Source organism: Xyrauchen texanus, chromosome 27, assembly GCF_025860055.1.
Source record: "Xyrauchen texanus isolate HMW12.3.18 chromosome 27, RBS_HiC_50CHRs, whole genome shotgun sequence".
Classification (NCBI taxonomy): domain Eukaryota; kingdom Metazoa; phylum Chordata; class Actinopteri; order Cypriniformes; family Catostomidae; genus Xyrauchen; species Xyrauchen texanus.
The window spans coordinates 31,181,927-31,203,589 of NC_068302.1; the positions used below are offsets into that span (position 1 = coordinate 31,181,927).

General features: G+C 42.9%; 1 protein-coding gene across 4 annotated transcripts in view; it reads left to right on the top strand.

Moving 5' to 3' along the window:
- osbpl9 (oxysterol binding protein-like 9) overlaps positions 1-21,663 on the top strand; it is a 51,714-nt gene that overhangs the window by 10,067 nt on the left and 19,984 nt on the right. Inside the window, exons 1-7 of one of the 4 annotated variants that reach the window (XM_052094333.1) lie at positions 2,276-2,361; positions 3,771-3,844; positions 10,495-10,590; positions 10,705-10,752; positions 19,304-19,333; positions 19,425-19,475; positions 19,829-19,867. In XM_052094333.1, coding sequence (XP_051950293.1) covers positions 2,334-2,361; positions 3,771-3,844; positions 10,495-10,590; positions 10,705-10,752; positions 19,304-19,333; positions 19,425-19,475; positions 19,829-19,867 — 366 coding nt within the window. In that variant the 5' untranslated portion in view covers positions 2,276-2,333. Of the gene's footprint in view, positions 1-2,275; positions 2,362-3,770; positions 3,845-6,105; positions 6,299-10,494; positions 10,591-10,704; positions 10,753-19,303; positions 19,334-19,424; positions 19,476-19,828; positions 19,868-21,663 lie in introns of those variants that run through there. The other 3 variants (XM_052094331.1, XM_052094334.1, XM_052094332.1) reach the window with 3 other exon arrangements.

Sequence of the window (21,663 nt, forward strand, 5' to 3'; positions counted from 1 at the left end):
GCTGGACCATGGGTAATGTAGTTGTTTACCATGAATTTCACTATCAAACATGATTTTTAAACAATAAAGTTGAAATAATGCATACAAGTGGCTTCAGTGGAATAATATACCATTGGTGAACAACCTCTGAGCTCAAGGTGGGTATGTCTGGTGGGTTTAGAATATATTGTTGAAATTCAATTTGTCTAGTGAAATAATTAATTCGATTTTTGCTTACAAAACCAGACTGTTGCGCTCTATATCGTGTGAATCAGTGCAGTGTTAGAATGTAACTAGTTGTTTAGCAACAGGCAACTTATCATAAACTGTTTAGTGATTACATTGTTAAATATTCATGAGCTTTTTACAGTCGCAGAAACTCAACACAAGCCTTCCTTCAAATATTCGGTCAGGCATTGTGCCATTTAACAGTGCATGTGGTGGCCTGGGTGGCTCAGCAAGTAAAGACGATGACTACCTGGAGTTGTGAGTGCGAATCCAGGGCATGCTGAGTGACTCCAGTCAGGCTTTCTAAGCAACCAGTTGGCCCAGATGCTAGGGTGGGTAGAGTCACGTTGGGTTAACCTCCTCGTGGTCGCTATAATGTGGTTCTCGCTCTTAGTTGGGCATGTGGTAAGTTGTGCGTGGATGCCGCGGAGAATAGCATGAAGCCTCCACACACGCTAGGTCTCTGCGGTAACGTGCTAAACAAGCCACACGATAAGATGCGTGGATTGACTGTCTCAGACGCGGAGGAGATTCGTCCTCTGCCACCCTGATTGAGGCGAGTCACTACGCCACCAGAGAACATAGATAACTCAGAGACACAAAAAATGCATGTAAATGTACTAACTGAGAGAAAATGAAATATCAAACAGTGATGCAAAATGTAGAAAAGACCGTATAATTGTGTTTTCTAAATTGTAAAAGATTGCAACAATTTTATTTTTGGTGAGCTATCCCTTTAAAACAGCCAGAACAGATTTATACATGGTGACATTTTCACAGATAGACAAGTATTTATTAAAACGGGTTGCATGACATTCACAAGCTGTATTCTACAATCAATGTTATTGACCTCATGCAAATGAGAATGTTAACACAAGGTTTACTAATGTAAAATGTGAAATCTTGAATCTCGAATACCTATGATTAAGATTATGTTAAGCCAGGGTTTAGAAAAGCCAGGATTTCCAGTGTGAAAAGCTCTTTTCTGTCGTCAAACTCATGTGTTTCCGCAGGACAGAGCTGGCAATGGAAAAATGCAGGGAGTCACATGCAAGCTGCTGCGAGTTTAGGAAAGACTGCAGGAGAGCACGCACACACACTCTTTCTCATTGCGTCCTCTGGATGTAACCCATCAGTAACCTATCAGAGCATTGCAGCGTGTAGTTTCACTGACAACAGCTGCTAGTGTTGCAGAAATGGCTGTCAAGTTTTACAACTTATGTAAACTATTTGATGTTTTAGCTTTCTCTTTTTTTCTTTCATACTGTTGTTGTATCGTTAGAAGGGCTTGTTGCATAAGGCGGTCTCATTCCATGCTGAAGTCCGCCATTACTCCCAAGAGTTGCTCCACCTTGCTTTTAGAACAGAGGAGAGAGAGGGCTGTGCTGCTAAATAGTGAATTATATCGTATGAAATATTTGATTCTTTTTGCTCAAAGCAACTTACTTTAAAGGGATAGTTCATCCCAAAATTAAAATTCTGTCATCATTTACTTACCCTCATGTTGTTCGAAACCCATATCATTTACTTTCTTGCATGGAACACAAAAGGAGATATTTGGAAGATTGTTAGCCTCAGTCTTCATGTGTTTTCACTGTTTTCTTTTTTTTTTTCATTACAAAACTGAAAGTTGACTGAGACTGTCCGTCCCTAACATTCTGCCTAACATCTCTTTTTGTGTAAGATAAGTCATACATTTTTGGAATGATATAAGGATGAGTAAATGATGACCGAATTGTCATATTAGGGTGAACCAACCTTTTAAATTCAAATAGACAACAGTGAAAGTATGCAGTCCTTTAATGTTATTTGCATTAAATGCAGTTTACATAGGTCTATTTATTAAATGTATTTAATGTTGGGCTGATCTTTAGGTCAGTGTAAGTGTATTCCCATTTCAAAATAACAAACGAGTGCAGTGTTTTGTAATCAGTTCCACTAGTGAAACCTCATTGGCTAGTAAATAGGTAGGTAGCCTGGCATCATGGGTCATGTGATCTTAGCTCTGGTGCCAGTAAGGCAGGGAGGGGCCAGGTTTGTTTTGGACTGTGAAAATCACATGGATCTGGTACATTGCTTTCAAGCATGTTCCATAGATGTGTGATGGCTATTGTGATCCTGTATGAATGCTAATGCCTCTGTACTTTGAAGCAGGTAAAGAGGATGACAGTTTCTCTTAACTTCTATAAAGCTACTGAACCGATTTGTGTTTTTGATATATTTCTGGGTGATACGCATTGATTATTAACTGGTTTGTTGTATGTTTAATACTACTTTACTGCAAGTTTGTTTTATCATCTATAAATAAGGTCGCCTCCACACACAAATGAGCAGCTTGAGTGATTACTGTATCTGAATTATTTGCTGCAGAAGTGGGATTGTGAGTGTCAGTGCATGCATGTTCTTCAGGCTTTGTGCTCCTAAAAGCTTTGAGATTTTCTGCTGAGCTTTGCTCCATATCCATTCTGAGTGCTGTTTTTCAGCTGCTCCCTGGGGAATTTATTAATGTACACCTAAAGACTATTATAAATAATAAAGGCAAAGAGAGAGGTTTAGGTTTGTATATCTCTGTAAGCTTTGTGTTATGGGCCCTGGCTTCTATCAAACCAAAATGGAATTAGAGGTTTTCAAGCCCCTTACCATGAATGCTATTGTAAACGGAGCATTTTTAAATTTATATATGTTGTTTAGTGCGATACAAAGTATTTATTACGGTAATTAAAACGGACTGCTTTAAAGGTATAGTTCACCCAAAAAATGAAAGTTATATCTTTTTATCCATGGAACATAAAAGTAGAGATTTTGTTAAATGTCCAGGCTGCTCTTTTTCATAAAATGAAAGTAGATGGTGACTATTGGATCTCATGCTTCAAAATGTAAAAAAGGTAATCTATACATCTGGGATGCTACATATTTTCCATGAAACACTTTTGTAGAGATTTAGCTAAATATTCAGGATACCCTTTTCCATACAAAGAAAGTAGATGGTGACCATTGGCTCTCAAGCTTTACAATTGACTGGATGTAGTCCATATAATTAATATGCTACATAAGTCATCTGAAGCCATATGATGGCGTTGTGTGAGGAACGGACTAAGAAGTAATTATTTACTGAAACAAACTCATACAGTTTGAACGATGAGTAAATGATGGGAGAATTTTCATAACATTGGCCACATGACAGCTAGCAACTGCAGGCTTTATAGCTTTTGCTTGATTTATAGTTGTTTTGAGGTGCTTAAGCTGTGTTTTTTGTCATACCTCAGACTGCCTGAAATTTCATCCCTCTTCTCTACAAGGAACTCCAACACAAGCATTATTTACCTTCTCTATATACTCAAGGGCAGAGGCTGTAATTGTGGGTGTTCCTGTTTAACTTGCCACAACACTATCTTGACTTCTTGAAACTCTGCTTGTCTTCGTAAAGGAAAACAGGATACTGTCACATCAACATTTTCACAGGATCATTCTCCACTCTCCATTTCACGTGTCATTTTTGTGTGTGCATTTTCAGTCTGTCTGTGGGTTGCTAATGGATGTGTTTTTGGATGTTTGCCCTGCAGCCCGTGACGCAGACGAACGGGAGAAGTGGATTCATGCCTTAGAGGGGACGATTCTCCGCCACACCCTTCAGCAGGTAAGAGCCCTGATGCATCCAGGCCATGTGCACCACATTATTATAATATGTGTGGGGGGGGGGGTTGCTCCAAAATTATGCAACATCAATTGAAATACCACTTGCAATACACAAACACATACCTATGAATAGTAAATCCAGAGAAACTGATCATTTTGCAGAGCTGTAGATGCAGTAGAAAATTTGTAATTTGTCATGTTTACATTCTGCATTTATGGCACTATTGACACTATACGCAGCCATAATATGCTACGGTTACACTGTTATTGTAATTTATGATGCCCCTGACTGTACTACAACAATGGGTGTATAAAAGAGTGTTAATAAGCAGAATGCAGACAAAGAATGATGATAAGAGGGATATCTCAGATGTGTAAATGGCTTTTGGCTACAGACGGCATATGAGTGAATCATCATCTCAAACAACAGAGTGAATGAGCACTTAACAGTATTTGAGAAGATTAGATTCCATTGTAGACTAATTAAACAAAACAATCGCATGACATGGTCTTTGAAAACGTCTCTACGTGAATGATCGTACAAATGAAAGTAAATTTGCACGAGCTTTATAAAAACTCTGCATGCTGGTATGTTCATGTTGACTGATCTTAATTGACTGAACGGGAATTAGTTGTCAGCCTTATATTAGGTGGAGCTCCAGGTCACACCAACTAAGCTGTTTAGCAGACGGTAGGAAGTTTTCCTGAAAGTTCATGCTGACGAGCTGTTATGAACCACCGGAACGAACTCGAACTCGAGATTTGGCCAGATTTAGTTCTAAATAACGTCACACCTGTTCGTATGAGGTATGCTGGTGCCTTCATGAGTCGGTTCTTTTGAATCTACACAACAAAATGGCCAAAAGTATACTTCAGTTGTCTGCGTTGCTGATTGCTCTGAGCACAGAAGTGACGCAAATTTCATCATCAGCACAACCACCCAGATTTTCTTGACCTGCAGACGCGGTCCTCGTCTTTGTGCATCGTCAGCGCAAGCGCCGGCCATTGACTGTACTAAAAGGGTATCACTAACCAATCATATGCTTTCAAGCGCATTCGTATTCCCTTGCAGACAGAAAACTATGCTTTGGAAGGCAACGCGGTCGGCCGGGCGCAATCCGATCCAGAATACCCAAGCCTTTATGTGTACTTATGGCTCATGAGATCTTAAATCAGAGTAATCACTGAATGGTTATTAATACACATTCTGAATTATTTGTAATTAGTAGTGTTTTATAAAAAATTAAGATTATTCTGTGTTCTTTTGCAGAAATCTGATCTATTAAAATACAAAATGATCTCGTAATTTTGTAACAGGCTACTAAAGGCAGTAAATCCAATATTTATTTATTTATTGATTTGTTATTTGCAAATATTTCTTCATCCCAGTACAAAAATAACCATTTATGGAATCCTTAAGGAACTGGAATCGGAACTGGAATTGTTAAATTGTCAATAAAAAAAAAGGTATTAGTCCTTTGATGTGTCCCGCCTCAACTTCCCATTTCAATAGAAAATGTCAACCCAGAAAAGAAAATTGCACTCCTCAAATCATTTCCTGGGGTCTTTAACTACACTGAAATATTGCACAAATTCGAAGCATCTCTCAGCCAATTGCCTGATTATATGTGCCAGTCTTTTATAAAAGGTCCCATCATACTCCATCCAAGGAATGTTAATTTCCTCAAGCAGGAGAATCCTTTCTCCCTTTTGACTTTCATTTTGAAAGCATGATGTGTTTGTGAAAGATTTGCTTTCCTAAGAATCTATAAAATAAAAACCTGAAAAGATACTCTGAGCTTATTAAATGAGGTTTACAAGCCTGTCTGACCCATACCGCTGATTAGCATGTGGGTTTAGTTTATCAGTTCCATTCCCCTTTTTCCTTCTCTTCCTGTTTATCTCTCACATTTTCCATTTCTTGCTTTGTCTTCCCTTCATCTCTTCCTTTCCCAGGTCTTTCTACTACTTTTCTCTCTTTTACCTCCTCAGTTCTGCCTTGCATATTTTATTTATTTATTTGTTTTTAATCTGCTGACTGGTAGCTGTAAGTATGGTTGCAAGTACCTACACATAGAGAGTGTGCAGTCATCCGGTCACGTGATCTCCAAAATCCAGTCTTTGCCTTTCTTATTCAACTTGTCCCTCCTGAGCAGGAAACTGCAGATCCAATCACAGTAGTGTATTGTGTTTGCCACAGTCTGTTTTTTTTTTTTTTTTCTCATACTTCTGCTTTTTTCCTTTTGATGAAGTATGGTCAAGAGTGGCTAATGGAACAGCTTTGAGTACATGAAATGGGCTTAGAAGTCAATGGGTACTTGTTCAACTAGTTTGCCCCTCCTTTAGGGGAACTTACAGGAAAGGATGTGTGGACAGATATAAAAAATTAGACTGTGAGAGTTTTGGTCAGATTTGAAAATTTTGTAGAGGCATGTCCTGCCGTGGAAAGAACAAAGTAAGTAACTTGTTTTGTTTGAGTTTACTGATGCATTTTATATGGGTCACGCTGTGTGTGGTGTTAATGTATGTGCAGGTAAGGGTTTGTTTATTTGTGTAATTGTGTGTAAGAGAGAGAAAGGGTGTTTGTGTTATGAAGGTAGGGGGACATTTAGTTGTACAAAGAGTGAGGACATGGGTCACGCTTGCATGCTTCAGTTACATTTTGACTGATCTTGTGATTTGTAATCTCAGATGCTTTACAGTAAATCATGGATTGTTATTGTGTATATGTGTGCACGGTTTTTAGCGTCTATGTTGACATAATAGAGCACTCGACTATATCAAAATCAGGCTTGTGTGTTTGGTTTGGAAATGTGTCACAGGACCACATTGAGGTCAGTGTTGGTTGTCATTGTGTCTCCTAAAATCTCACCATAATAGCCTACACAATTTTGATTCATACCGAAACACACTACCTCAAAAATGAGCTAGGCCAGAAGGGGAACATCCACAGAACAGGCGTTATCATGGGCCAGAAAGAACAAAAGAAAGGGACGGAAACCAGGGAGGAGGTTTCAGGGAGGGGACTGGGTCCGACGGCCTTGGAGGAGAGTGGGGTCCGGCAGCCTGGGAGTAGGGTACATGTCAGGGGCGGGGTCCGGTGGCCTAGAAGGAGGGTCCAGAAAGGGAGCAGGGTCCGGTAGACGAGGGGGCCTCAAGAAAGGGCCATGGCCCGGCCCAGCAGACTGGGCAGTGGCTTCTGGACAGGTGTTAGATGACTGGGCGGCGGTCACTTGAGACTGGACAGGTGGAGCAGCTGCCATCGAACAGGGGTCAGAAGACTGGCCGGTGGCCACTTGGGACTGGACAGGCAGAGCGGTGGCCACTGGGAAGTGATCGGCTGAGTGCCAGGCACAGGGGACTGGACAGACCTGTCGACAGCCACGTGAGCACTGACAGTTTCATATGTAGGCAGTAGACCGTGAGGTACCTCACTAGGTTTTGGAACAGGGGAAATGTCTTCTCTGCAGTTGTATTAGATCTTCAGATTGTCTCGGTCAGCTCTGGCTCAGCTATGACTCAGACTGTAAGAGTGACTCAGTGGGAACAGCTTCCTGTCTGTGCAATCTGTACGTACAGGTGTGTGTTAACAGTTTCCATGTAGCTGTTAGTGTGCCACAGCTTTCCCTGGCACAGGCTAAAATCATTATGTAAGACACTCTGGGGGCTCAGATATGTTTGTTTAGAGGTATTTCGGTCATTTGTTCTTGCCAAAATAGCAGATCGCTTGTACCTTTTATACAGGCCTGATGGGAGGTGAGATGTTTATGGTGCCTGTATATAAGATCAAACTGTTTTATAGATGTTTTCTTTTATTAGAAATGAAAATTCTAGTTGGCTTAATGTCTGTCAGTCCCTTAGAAGTCAGTTTGGTCAAATGGAGCTGGATAGCTCTTTGGTATATAGTTTGTTATGCTTGAAATGCAAGTATTCAAACGCTCATGGCCAATGCATTGCAAGCATGTGGTAAACATACCTTAAAGGGATGGTTCACCCAAAAAGGAAAATTCTCTCATCGTTTACTCACCCGCATGCCATCCCAGATGTGAATGACTTTCTTCTGCTGAACACAAATTAAGATTTTTTATGAAAAAATATTTCAGCTCTGTAGCTTCAAGTGAATGGTGAACAAAACTTTGAAGCTCCAAAAAGTACACAAATGCAGCAAAAAAGTAATCCATATGACTCCAGTGGTTAAATCCATATCTTCAGAAGCAATATGATAGGTGTGGGTGAGATACAGATCAATAATTAAGTCATATTTTTACTATAAATTCTCCTCCCTGCCCAGTAGGTATATGCGAATAGCAAAAACAAAAGATTTGAAAGTTTTTTTATTTTATTTTAATAAAATAATTTACTTAAATATTGATCTGTATCTCACCAACACCTATCATATTGCTTCTGAAGACATGGATTTAAACACTTAAGTCTTATGGATTACTTTTTGCTGCCTTTAATATGATTTTCGTAATGTTCACTTGCATTTCATGGACCTACCGAGCTGATTTATTTTTCTAAAAATCTTTGTGTTCAGCAGAAGACTTCTGGGATTGCATGAGGGTGAGTAATTGATGCATTTTTATTTTTGGGTGAACTAACCCCTTAATGTGCCGCCTTCTGTTAACAAACCTCAATACTCAATGTGGCGATGTCTGTGCTATTAAACCAGATGTGCTATTATTCAGGTAGCTATAAACATGTCAATAGTTTAGGAGTATGTAAATATATATTGAAATATTACTGACAGAAGACCTATCAGTTTACAGTAATGCCCACTTTAGCTCCCTTGGTGGCAAAACTGAGAACTGTTTCATGAATTGTGTCTATGTTTTGGACCTTAAAATGTCTTCCAAGTTTTGTGTGCATTTGTTACTGGATCGTTGCTTAGGGTGTGATGCTTTAACAGTTCTTCGTTTACACACACACACACACACACACACACACACACACAGTACAACCACTCCCATAATTATAGATGACACTACGTACATAACACCTTTAGGTCAACCTAATCCATATCTTCAGTGTGTTAAATGGGAGGAGCCTGATCTTTAGTTAATTTGTAATGCATCAAAATTCTCATTAGAAGCTTTTATGGTGTTTCCACATGTACACGTGTTTAGAGTTGACTCAATGAATCACATGGTTTCATACTGCTCTTCCACTTAACCTTTGATTCCTGAGCGGATTTGTTCCACCCCTGCAGACATTGACCAATTTTTTTAATGTTTTGACCGCGGTAGGATGGCAGTTGTCTTCCCATGGCTTTTCTTCATTTCCCCATGCAGTTCAGTTTCACCAATCTGCACCGTGGAATCTTTTGCAGGCGAGACGCAAAGTTCATTGCATTGACCCTCAGACCAGGAAGTACCTCTCTTATATAGGCTACTGCAAACATTTAACCATTAGATTTTACCATTTTATGTATGGTATATTTACTCCTCAAAGCCACCTGGGCTAGCCAACATTTGCTTTAGTCTTTTTTATTTATTTTTCTAATCACTTAACTGGAATATCTGAAATAGCCTAAGGTTTGTTTGCAGAGTAGCTGATACATATTTGTGAATTTCTCAGTATACAAGAAGAAATTGTGGTTTGCCATTCTCATAATGGTTGTCAAGCATCTACTGTGTTACAGTAATACTTGAACGTCAGTTGGTTTTATGGAAGCTTTTTTTTACGGTTTTAATCTGTATTGTCAAGTGTAAACTCTAAAAAGAGTTTAGGAGAGGCATCACACCTCATGGGAGTATTGTGCGGTAAAGCATATGCTGTTAAAAATGGATATTGGTTCATTTCTAAACCAAGATTGCTGTTTTATGCCAGTTTTTAAGCTTGACCATAATGAAAAGTTCATGTTTCAGAATGTCTTGTTTCCTTAAAAAAATAAGGGGAAAAAACAGTTTTATTACCATATATTAAATGTTTTGCCCATTGTTTTTGTACAACGGCTCATGGATGTGTTTGTATTTGGTTAGTCAGTTAAGGAGGATGACGCTAGACTTCTGAGCACTGTTGTAGTCCAAGAACTGTTTAGACACTTGAGTCAAAGTGAAACTGAAATCCATCCACAAAATCTCTTAATGGTTCCATGTTATCATGACCAATGAGCAAGTCGTACGTTCCAGTGCAGGCTACATTTTCTGATCTTCTTAAACAACTTAAGCCTTTCTTTGTTTCCATCATTTTAACCATGAATTGTTTGATTCAGTTACATTGAAAAGAGATTAGAGATTATTTCTTCCAAGATAATGGTCAGCTGTCCTCATGAGATTTAATGCAAATGACTCAACTGGACAGTTCTCCCCTAATCAGCAGTGGATGTTAGTAACCTAAGTCTTTACCGGCATGCTGTTTGATGAGATTTATTTTCTAGAAATTGCTGTATCTATATATAAATCGCCCCTCTGCAATACTCTGCAATTCAGTAGCAGTGACTCGCATGATTTGATTCCTGTTTATACCATATGTCTAATTGTTTAATTCAGTTAAAGTTGTTAGAGAGAAATGTGAATATGCAGGGAACAGTTCTGCTCACTCCACTGGTCTGTCCTCTCGAAAGTAGAACATTGCTGAGCTCAGGACACCATGGAGGCTTCTATACACAGAGGAAGGGCTGAAACCAATCCCTCTCACTTTCAATTGCAGGAGGCAGAAACGGGATTCGTTCCCAGTGTTCAGGACTTTGACAAGAAGCTAGCGGAGGCGGATGCGTATTTGCAGATTTTGATCAACCAGTTAAAAGTAAGTCTTTTGTACTTTAAAACATTTACGGTAAATCATAAGACTCAAACGAACCTTGTTGTTTTTCACACACTGTTTCACACACAATTTTTCTAACTACCTCTTGTCTGCCAGCTATTTGATGAAAAGATAAAAGACTGCAAGGAAGATGAGTCACGCAGGGTAAGACACGAGGCTCCGTTTTCCTTCTGTGTCATCACTGATACATTGTTTTTCAGTGTTTTCCTGTACAGTAACTGTGAGACTTTTACAGCAATTCGGCCTATATGTAACGTCATCAGTAGATCCTGATATTTATTAGGAAAGAATGTAGTGCTGAAGTTAAAACTGCTTTTTAAGGTGGCGTTCATTGTTAATTGTATATTATAATTTGGTTATGTACAGTGTATGTGTATATTTATATATATATGTGTGTGTGTGTGTGTGTGTGTGTGTGTGTGTGTGAGAGCGCGTGTATTTATCACTTTGTGGGGACCAAATGTCCCCATAAGGATAGTAAAACCCGAAATGTTTGACCTTGTGGGGACATTTTGTTGGTCCCCATGAGGAAAACAGCTTATAAATCATACTAAATTATGATTTTTGAAAATGTAAAAATGCAGAAAGTTTTCTATGAGGTTTAGGGGTAGGGTTAGGTTTAGGGGATAGAATATAAAGTTTGTACAGTATAAAAACCATTATGTCTATGGAAAGTCCCCATAAAACATGGAAACACAACATACGCACACACACCAATCAGCCATAACATTAAAACCACCTGCCTAATATTGTGTATGTCCCCCTAGTGCTTCCAAAATAGCGCCAACCGACATCTCAGAATAGCATTCAACCCTATGATATTCTTCTCACCACAGCTGTACAGAGTGGTTATCTGAGTTACCATAGACTTTTTCAGTTCAAACCATTCTGGCTTGTCTCTGTTGTACTATCTCATCAACAAGGCATTTCCATCCGCAGAACTGCTGCTCACTGGATGGTTTTTGGCACCATTCAGAGTAAATTCTAGAGACTGTTGTGTGTAAAAATCTCAGGTGATCAGCAGATAGAGAAATACTCAAACCAGCCCATCTGGCACCAACAATCATCCATGCGATTATCTAATCAGCCAATCACTTGGCAGCAGTGCATAAAATGATGCTGATATGGGTCAGGAGCTTCAGTTAATATACACATCAACTATCAGAATAAGGAAAAAATGTAATCGATTTGGAGCACGGCATCATTTCAGAATGCTATTTTAAGGTACAGTTTGGTGCTGTTTTGGTGGCACGAGTGGGACCTACACAATATTAGGCTGGTGGTTGTTGATTAAGTTTGTTCTTAGAATGTTTTCATATTTTAGGTTTAAATGTAGAACCATATCAAACCACACTTAAGCAAAATTTTCCTGTGATATTTGCGATTTTTTTTTTTTTTTTTTATTATTTTTTTTTTTATTATTATTTATTTATTTTTTTTTGTTTGTATTTGTTTTTTTTTTTGTGTGTGCAGAAAGCCCTTAAATGGGGATAATTTATGCGTGTATTATGCTTATTGCTAACTACATGCTCCCACATTTTAAATAATCCGGATTCATCAACAGTGTAAGAACACATTTATGTGCGTATGTACTAGGCATGTGCATGGTAAAGGTTTTTAATATTCTATTTACCGCGAGGTTTCACGAACGGTTTTTCGTTTGGACTCGGGAATAAAGAACGTTTATTGCAGTTGATATGTATCAAAGACTAGGTAATAAAGGTAATAAAGTCCACAGCGATCTATGAGCTTATGTAGCACAATACATAGATCGTCAAATGATAAAATAAATTTTTTAATGGTTTAGCATTTAACTTGTAGAATTACTGTCTGTGCACAAGAGAAAAAGGGAAAAAAAACGTTGGCTTTCCATTTATCAAGCGCTGAATCTTTGCAAGGTGAAAAGCAATCTTTATGTGTAACAGTGTATCAGTCACACAAAGTCATGCAGCACAACGAATTAAACAGAACGCATGTGTCTCGATGCATTTTTAAATACTGAAGTTCTTTTTAACTTGACAGGGAGTCTAAAAATGCGTTGGTCCTGCGGGAGACGCTGGAAAAAAGTTAGATGCGGCTCAATGGTCAAAGAATTCCCTCCATCACGTGTTTCAATAGAAAACAATTGGGAAAACAGTGCAGACACATGAAAAATGCATGTGAACACCCTCTAACTCTCCCTATACTTGAAAAGCTGGCCCAAAACCGCGTTGCAGACCTCTATTAGCACGTGTAGATTAATCGAATAGTGATTTTGGTAACAGATAACCGAATGTTGACTATCCGTGCACATCCCTAGCCACCTGCCTGTTGCTAGTGTGAGTTTAGTGTGAGGCCATGTCAATACAAAAGTTTTCGGTTGAAACCGCATTTGCTATGTTTATGCTTCTCATCCACACTGGAATGTTGTTTTCCTCCACTGAAAACAAAGACTTTCTTAAATGCTCTCTGGTACAGCGTACTTTGGAAAACAATAATGGTAGAAAGCCAAGTTCTCTTACGAGAGGTTCTCTCATATTGCGTAAGCTAGCTTACGCTACGGGAAAGATTCATCTTTTCTGAGATATTGAAGCCAAAAAGTTATCCTTAATTTTTGTATCCATTGTCAACGCAGTGCGGCAGCTGCAGACCTTGAGCGGGCTAGCTAGCGAGCTCATAGGTTGCTCTGCGGCAACTGCTGCAGCCTATAGACGAGCTTGGGCGAACTCGCATCCAATGAGAGGCGTCCGCGCGCTCACTGCATCAAAGCCCGCCAAAATGGGCGTGACTAAAGTGCATATAAGCGTAGTTCGTAGGCTGGAACCCTGATTTTCATCTCTTCAGCGAAGCTCTTCGCATCTCTGAACTGGAAGCCGCGTCGCCATTCGAGGGGCATCAAGCAAGCGTGGACAGCGCTCGAAGAAGCCGGCCGTCTTCGCCACCTTCAGCCATCCTGCGAGCTACGCCATCCGGCGACGTATCCTTTTTAGAGCAAGCTAGTTCTTACGAACTTCACAAAAGAGTACGAGCGTCTTTTTAAAGATACCTCGCTCCACTTGCGCCTCATGCCGCGCCCCTCTCAGCACCGGAGACCGCCACGTCATCTGCGCTCTCTGCCTGGGACTGCAGGCTCGACTCGAAGCGCTCAGGACCGAAGCCGCCGCGCCGCCTTCCATTCAGCCGCGCAGAAAAAAGCGCCGCTCTCAAAGGCTGCCGGAACCAGTGGTAGAAGCGATTGCCTCGCTGGAGCCCCTCCCTCGAGCGTCGCCTTCACCCTCCCCGCCCACCCGGGACGCGCAGTTGCCACCGAGCGGCTGCTCTGCTGCCATCTCGGACGAAGAAGCGGAGGATAAGGGCTGTTCCATCATGGCTTCGGACAGCGAGAGTGGTCAGGCTCACACGCCTCCTCCTCGGCCCAGGAATCCAGCAGGACCCGCGCCGGGAGTCGAAGGGGAACTAACGCGCCTCCTCACACAGGCCGTCGACCGCCTCGGGATCGAGTGGTCACCGCCCCCCTGAGCAGGCTCCCAACAGACTCCACGCCGCACCTTTGCCCGCCCTCCGCGAGATGGCGGTCTAAGCTGGTGCTCCCGTCTAAGGCCTGCAGAACTACTTCCGCCTGTGTTGGCCGCGCCTATACCGCCGCCGGTCAAGCCGCATCTGCTCTGCATTCCATGGCCGTCTTACAGACAGAGGCTGTTTCAGATCTGACTAGCCGACATGGGAGAAGCTGAACGCACTACGCGCCGCTCTCTCTGTCCGGTCTCTTCGGTTCCGCGGTGAGTGGCATTGTTGACCGTTTCTCAAAGCCCAAGCCATGAATCTCTTTCTGCCTCGTCGCGCTAGCTCCTCTGCAGGCCGCCCACATGACCAGCCTCCTGCACAAGCCTCTTCACAGCGCCCAGCTCAACAAGCCAGACTTCTCAGCGTCGACAGGGCGGCCGCCCTCAATTGTGCTCAGACCGCCGCACCCCTGCGGGCCTCGGCCTAAGATTGTACTGAAACCTGAGCAACCGAAGTCCTCCTAGCGTTGTTGAGAAAACGACGGCTCAGTCCCGCCACGGCCGGACCACCGTCAAAGCTTCGCCCCCTGTCAGTCCCCTTCTCTCAGGCTACTGCAGTGCTGGATTCAGCAGCCAACAAGCCGGTGATACTACCCGTTTGCCTGCACTCAAACGCCGTTTTCACGGCGACCCAAAGAAATCTTGTAAAGAGTAAACATGCCTTATGTGTAGAAAATGTGCCCACAATCCAGTGCTCACCCCTACACACAAGCATTACACATCCCGTGTCCCTATCAGAGCACAGTCACATAAGCGGTTACGACCCGCTCGAGTGTTAGAGTTAATAAACGCGCCCACGAGCCCGTGCACGCGCCCCTCCTCTGCCCGCTCTGTCACACGGCCAGCTGTATGTAAGTCCCGTACGACCCTGTCAGTCACCTTCACTCAGGCTACTGCAGTGGTGGATTCAGCAGCCAACAAGCCGGTGATATTACCCGCTTGCCTGCACTCAAACGCCGTTTCCACGGCGACCCAAAATAAAGCCTTATGTGTAGAAAATGTGCCCACAATCCAGTGTTCACCCCTACACACAAGCATTACACGTCCCGTGTCCCTATCAGAGCACACTCGCATAAAGCGGTTACGACCCGCTCGAGTGTTAGGGTTAATAAGCACGCCCATTCTCTGGCCGCTCTGTCACACGACCAGCCTTATGTGTAGAAAATGTGCCCACAATCCAGTGTTCACCTCTACACACAAGCATTACACGTTCCGTGTCCCCATCAGAGCACACTCAAAAGCGGTTACGAACCACTCGAGTGTTAGAGTCAATAAATGCGCTCACGAATACGTGTGCGCGCCCATTCTCTGCCCGCTCTGTCACACGGCCAGCAAACACTTCTCTGTATGTAAGTCCCGTGCCCGTGGCTATGCTTGCTCATCACTTAACAGACGTGACTCTTTCCCCATTCACCTCAATCGGGAAGTCACTCACAGAACAGCCTGTCCATGCTGTCTGCGAGCAGTCCAGCATAAGCACAGTAAGCGGCTCACACATTCTGTTCAGCTGCTGTGTGCGGCAATCAGAGCGATTTGGCCATTCACCATGTAACATTACGCTTCAAAGCGTGGGAAGATATTCCAGGGATATCCGAATGGGTGTTAAGCACAATAAAACAGGGCTATTTGCTACAGTTCGATCGCCGTCCTCCTTGCTTCAGAGCATGGCTCGAAACTACTGTGAACACGGAAGCAGCATGCATGCTTCGTTCAGAAATAGCAAACCTTCTGTGCAAAAGGGCCATAGAGAGTGCCGCCTCCCTGAGCTGAGTCGGGGTTTTACAGCCGTTATTTTCTTGTCCCCAAGAAAGACGGCGGCCTCAGACCAATATTAGATCTCAGGGTTTTGAACAAAGCGCTTGCAAAAGACCATTCAAAATGCTTACAACCAGCAAACTCCTCGCGCATGTGCGCCAGGGGACTGGTTTATTTCTCTCGATCTGAAAAATGCATACTTTCAGATTCAGATAAATCCCGTCACAGGCCATTCTTGAGATTCGCCTTTGGCGGCCAGGTTTATCAATACACCGTCCTTCCGTTCGGCCTGTCCTTAGCACCCGTACTTTCACGAAGTGCATGGACGCGGCGCTCGCACCCCTGCGGAGTCAGGGTTTGCGAATTCTGAACTATTTGGACGATTGGCTGATTTTGGCACAATCACATACGGAGCTTCTGTCTCACAGGACAGTTCTCCTCAGTCATCTGAACAGTTTGGGCCTTGCAGTCAATTGGACCAAGAGCTCACTACAGCCCAGTCAGGCAATTTCCTTCCTTGGACTCAGTGGCAATGACGGCTCGCTTATCTACACAGCGCGCGCGCCGTGTGCAGCGACTAGCTGCGTCATTTCAGATGAACAGCCTCACACCACTGAAGAAATTTCAGAGAGTGCTAGGCTACATGGCCTCAGCCGCAGCAGTACTTCAGCTGGGTTTACTGCACATGCGCCTGCTTCAGCATTGACTAAACACCCGCGCGTCTCGCCGGGCTTGGGCCACAGGCCGCCAGCCCATCAAGGTGACTCAGACCTGTATTTCAGCTCTGCAGCCCTGGACAGTGGCCGAATGGTATCAGCGGGGAGTGACAATGGGAGCTGTATCTCGCCAAAAAGTTATCTCGACAGACGCGTCCAACACGGGTTGGGGCGCGGTCTGCGAGGGCTCTCCGGTTTTCGGCCTATGGTCAGTTCAGGAAAAGCTCCTTCACATAAATTGTCTGGAAATGATAGCAGTCGAGTACGCGCTCGTGCGCTTTCTCCCGGTCATTCAGGGTCACCATGTCCTGGTCCGTTCGGACAACAGATCTGTGGTATCCTACCTAAACCGTCAGGGCGGTGTCAGATCCAGGAACCTCTTCCATCTGACGAAACGCATACTGAGTTGGTCCCAGTGCCACCGGCGCTCGCTGAGGGCGACGCACATGCCAGGCCACCTGAACGACGGCCCGGACAGACTGTCCAGAGACAATATTCCCCCAGGGGAATGGTCCCTGCACGCTCAAACAGTCCAGACATTATGGCACCTATTCGGCAGAGCAGAGATAGACCTCTTTGCGTCCAAAGAGAACTCTCACTGCCCAATATTTTTCTCGAAAAGCGAGGACGCGCTGGCCTAGGACTGGCCCAGACGCCCGCTTTACGCCTTCCCTCCCGTCTTGCTATTGCCACAGGTAATGCAGAGGATCAGGGAAACGCGTCACTCTGTAGTTCTCATAGCCCCGCGTTGGGAGAATCAGACATGGTTCCCGGAGCTTACGCAGCTGTCACTGACAGTGAGAGCAGATCTCCTCTCTCAAGGTCGCGGCACAATCTGGCATTCCCACCCAGAGCGCTGGGCGCTGCATGCGTGGGTGATCAACGACTACCCGTCGCTCTGCCAGAAGGAGTAATAAACACCATCATACACGCTAGAGCCCCTTCCACGAGAAGACTCTATGCGTCAAAATGGTCTGTGTTCTCAAAATGGTGCACCGACAGAGACCTGGACTCGCGGACATGTGGGGTGTCGTCGCTGCTCGTATTTCTACAAGAGCTGCTGGATAAGGGCAGATCCCCATCCACGCTCAAAGTGTATGTGGCGGCCGTTGCGGCGTTCGCTGAACCCCTGCACGGCCAGTCATGGGGTAAAAGCGAGCTGGTCATCCGCTTCCTCAGGGGAGCTAGAAGGATGAACCCCAGCGCCCCCATCGGTTCCTATCTGGGATCTTTCTATAGTTCTCAACTATGAAAGCCCCCTTTCGAACCACTTCAATCCGTGGATTTGAAATACCTTTCACTCAAAACCGTTTTTCTGACTGCCCTGTCATCAGTCAAGCGTGTGGGAGACCTTCACGCGCTGTCTGTCAGCGCTGCGTGTCTTGAGTTTGGACCAAGTGACTCCAAGGTCATTTTAAAGCCTAGACACGGCTATGTTCCCAAGGTGATCGGTACTCCTTTCAGAGCACAGGTCATTTCCCTATCGGCGCTGCCAGCACCCGATAGCGAACGCGACGCCAATCTCCTTTGCCCGGTCAGAGCACTGAGATTGTATACTGTGCGCTCCGCCGCTTTCAGACGCTCTGAGCAGCTTTTCGTTTCATTCAGAGGGTGCACCAAAGGTCTTGCCGCCTCGAAACAGACACTATCTAGATGGATAGTGGACGCTATTGCTGCTGCATACGCGTCAAAAGAACTGCCATGCCCGTAGGGCATTAGGGCTCACTCCACTAGAGGCATGGCATCCTCGTGGGCATGGTCCAGCGGGATTTCCATTCACGACATATGTGTGGCAGCGGGATGGACTTCCCCCTCCACCTTTGTCAGATTTTACAATATGGAAGTGCCCGCTCTGCAGGCAAAACTACTAGCGGTTTAATACGCTACAGCTCCCCTGGTGAGCTGCACTGATGGGACACATTCCACACAGACCGGCACCGCCGCTCTGTCGTTCCCTTCCCACTATGTGCTTATGTATTACACAATCAATGACCCGCATTCTTGCCGGCCAAATATTATTTTCCAAATTTATTATATTTCGCTTCAGTCAATGAAAACCAGGGTTCCAGCCTACGAACTACGCTTATATGCACTCTAGTCACGCCCATTTTGGCGGGCTTTGATGCAGTGAGCGCTGGACGCCTCTCATTGGATCGCGAGTTAGCCCAAGCTCGTCTATAGGCTGCAGCAGTTGCCGCAGAGCAACCTATGAGCTCGCTAGCTAGCCCGCTCAAGGTCTGCAGCTGCCGCACTGCGTTGACAATGGATACAAAAATTAAGGATAATTTTTTTTGGCTTCAATATCTCAGAAAAAATCTTTCCCGGCAATACTCGTTCCCTCATCTAGAGAGAACCGAGTTTACGTTAGGTAACCGATACGTTTTCAGCGAAAACAAATTAGTGTTTTTTGGATACCTAAGAAAGAACATTTGTATGAAATTATTAGTAAATGAAATCCAGTGTAATGTATTCACACGCAGTGATGCTAGATTTGAAAAAGCTTTTACAGAGAGTAGAGTTGCAGTTTTAGGCCTTCTCATTTGGTCAAAAACTGACACTTTCATTTCTGCTTTAAAAGTTTAAAGGTGCATGTTCTGTTCTTTGTTTTTATTCAAGGGAATTTCACAATTTAAACTGAAACTGTTCCATTTCTCTTCCATTTTATTTTTTGTTTATCCACAGAAAATCGAAAACCTGAAGGACACGACTTGTGTAAGAGCGTCTGCACCTTCACCCTCTTAATGCTTCTTGGATCTAATTTTGGTGCTAGAAGGTGTTTTCATTTCTTGTTTTTGTGTTTTAGAGTATGGTTGAGTCCATCAAACACTGTATCGTACTACTACAGATTGCCAAGGTAAAACGCTTGTCTATTTGGCTTGTGTGTGCATGTACCCTAGTTTTGATTTTCCCTGGGTCTGTGTTAGTGTATATGTACCTATTTTCCACAATCCTGTTAATGTTTATTTTGGTTAGATTATCAAAATTCCAATATGTACCATTTAAATGGTTTGGAGAGGTGATTCTAAGAGATTCAGGAAGTGAAAATATCTCAAGTGACCTTTTGTTATTGTCTCAAAAAATGAAGCAAAGCAATCGGTGGAGGCCATTTTAAGTAGGGTTTTAGAGTCCTCTTTATCTTTTGTGGCTGTTTTGCAGCTATGGAGTTGCCGTATTTATCAATTTGTGTTTTCTTTTTAAAATTTGAAGGACCAAAGTAACGAACAGCAACACGCAAATGGACTAATAGTAAGTGTCCTCAGCAATGATCTAAATTGAGTCGTGCTCCTTTTCTCTCTTCCACTGGAATCACTGAACTGAGATGTGCATGATCTTGATCTTATGGCTTTGCTCTTGTACTTTCTCTCACTCTTTGTGTTGGTAAATTTCTGGGCCTGTTCTTTCCTATAGTCATGATTGTCAACAATCTAAAAATCTCTGACAATGTGATTAGTCTAACTTTTCCAGCGCTGCAAACGTAAGAAACATATACTTACACACAGAATAACCATTGATTTTCTGTTGTCATACATTGCTATTGAGCCATGTAGGACAAACAGATGATGACCTGTTATAACCTTCCCGTAGGCTCTCATCGGGCCAATAACTGTCATGGCTAGACCTTACGAGTTATGTAACACGCAGTCACATTCAACCCTTGTCACAGGCCATTTGTGTAACAATCCTTTTGGCCTTGATTTTGCTCAAGACCATATGTGAGATCCTTCATTGGCCCCAAAAAGTATTTGGACAGTTAAGTCATACTTAAAAATATGATTGTAGGAGACACTGTTAGAAAAAAAAAAAAATTGGATTGGAAACACAAACTGTAAATAAGGTACTGACTGTAATAAGGGACTCATAAAAGCACACAAAAGCCAAATGAAATGTTGTGTTCTGCTGTTTTCGTGGCCTGATTCTTTCTTCTGTCTGTACCCATGTACCCATGTTCGATGTCTTTTTGCCACTGCCCTGAGTTTCGCTGCCTCTTTATTTAATCTCATTCTAGTGTTTGTGTTCACCGCAGAGCTCTAATTACTCTAATTGGCTTTTAATTTAGTGCAGTAGCCTCTGTCGCTGAACAACGAAACAGGGATTATTCAGAACAAATAATGGTGTTTAAATCCTTTAAAATTCCCTGGGTAGAAAAGACCCTTCAAATCTCATTCCAGTCGATTGCATGTAGTTTTCTGTCTTGTGTGTGTTCTGGTAGAGTTTCCTCACTGCTGTGTCCCGTGACATCAATAATTCACATTGCATGCTGGGTAGCTTCATCCCCTTGCTGTCTTTTAATGCATGTTGTATGCAAGATTATGGGCTGGTCTTATTGCCATAGAGGCACAGCTTAATAGCCTCTTATCTAAGTCAATGCCGACTGACAGATGCTCAGTGCCATAAGGCAGAGATTGACTTATAAGGATTTTGTGTATTGAGAAGAATAAGTGATGGACACAAGCCACAGCTGTGAGGTTGCTCATTTAGAAACAGAGCAATAGAAACACTGAATCTGATTTACTCTTTTTCTTCAAATCTTTCTCTTGATTATCAAAGTCTTGTTGACCATTTCTTGTTCATTGGTGTCTATGTATGGAAAGGGATCAAACATCAAATGAAATACTTAAAGACAACATGAAATATGTAATTTGCACAATCTGATGTATTACTGAGTGCAACAATAGGTGGGAAATAATTTAGGGCAGGACTTGATTGTGTCTATTAGGATTTGATTGGATATTGATATTGTTTGGCTGTGATGTAATTGATTAATATTATTTTGGTTACAAAGTACTCATTTATTAAATGAGAAAGAGAAATCAGATATTTAAATAAAAAAAAGAAAATTGGTTTTATCTTGATTTCATGTTGTCTTTAACAGCACATCATCTTTCTTTTTACTGTTTCATTAAGGAAACCAGAGCACTAAAGAATCCACAGAACAGAAATTAAACGACAGTTTCTAAATGGTGAAATCCTGAATATAGAGCACTTACTCTAATATTGTGTAGGTCCTCCTCGTGCTGCCAAAACAGCGCCTATTCTCACCA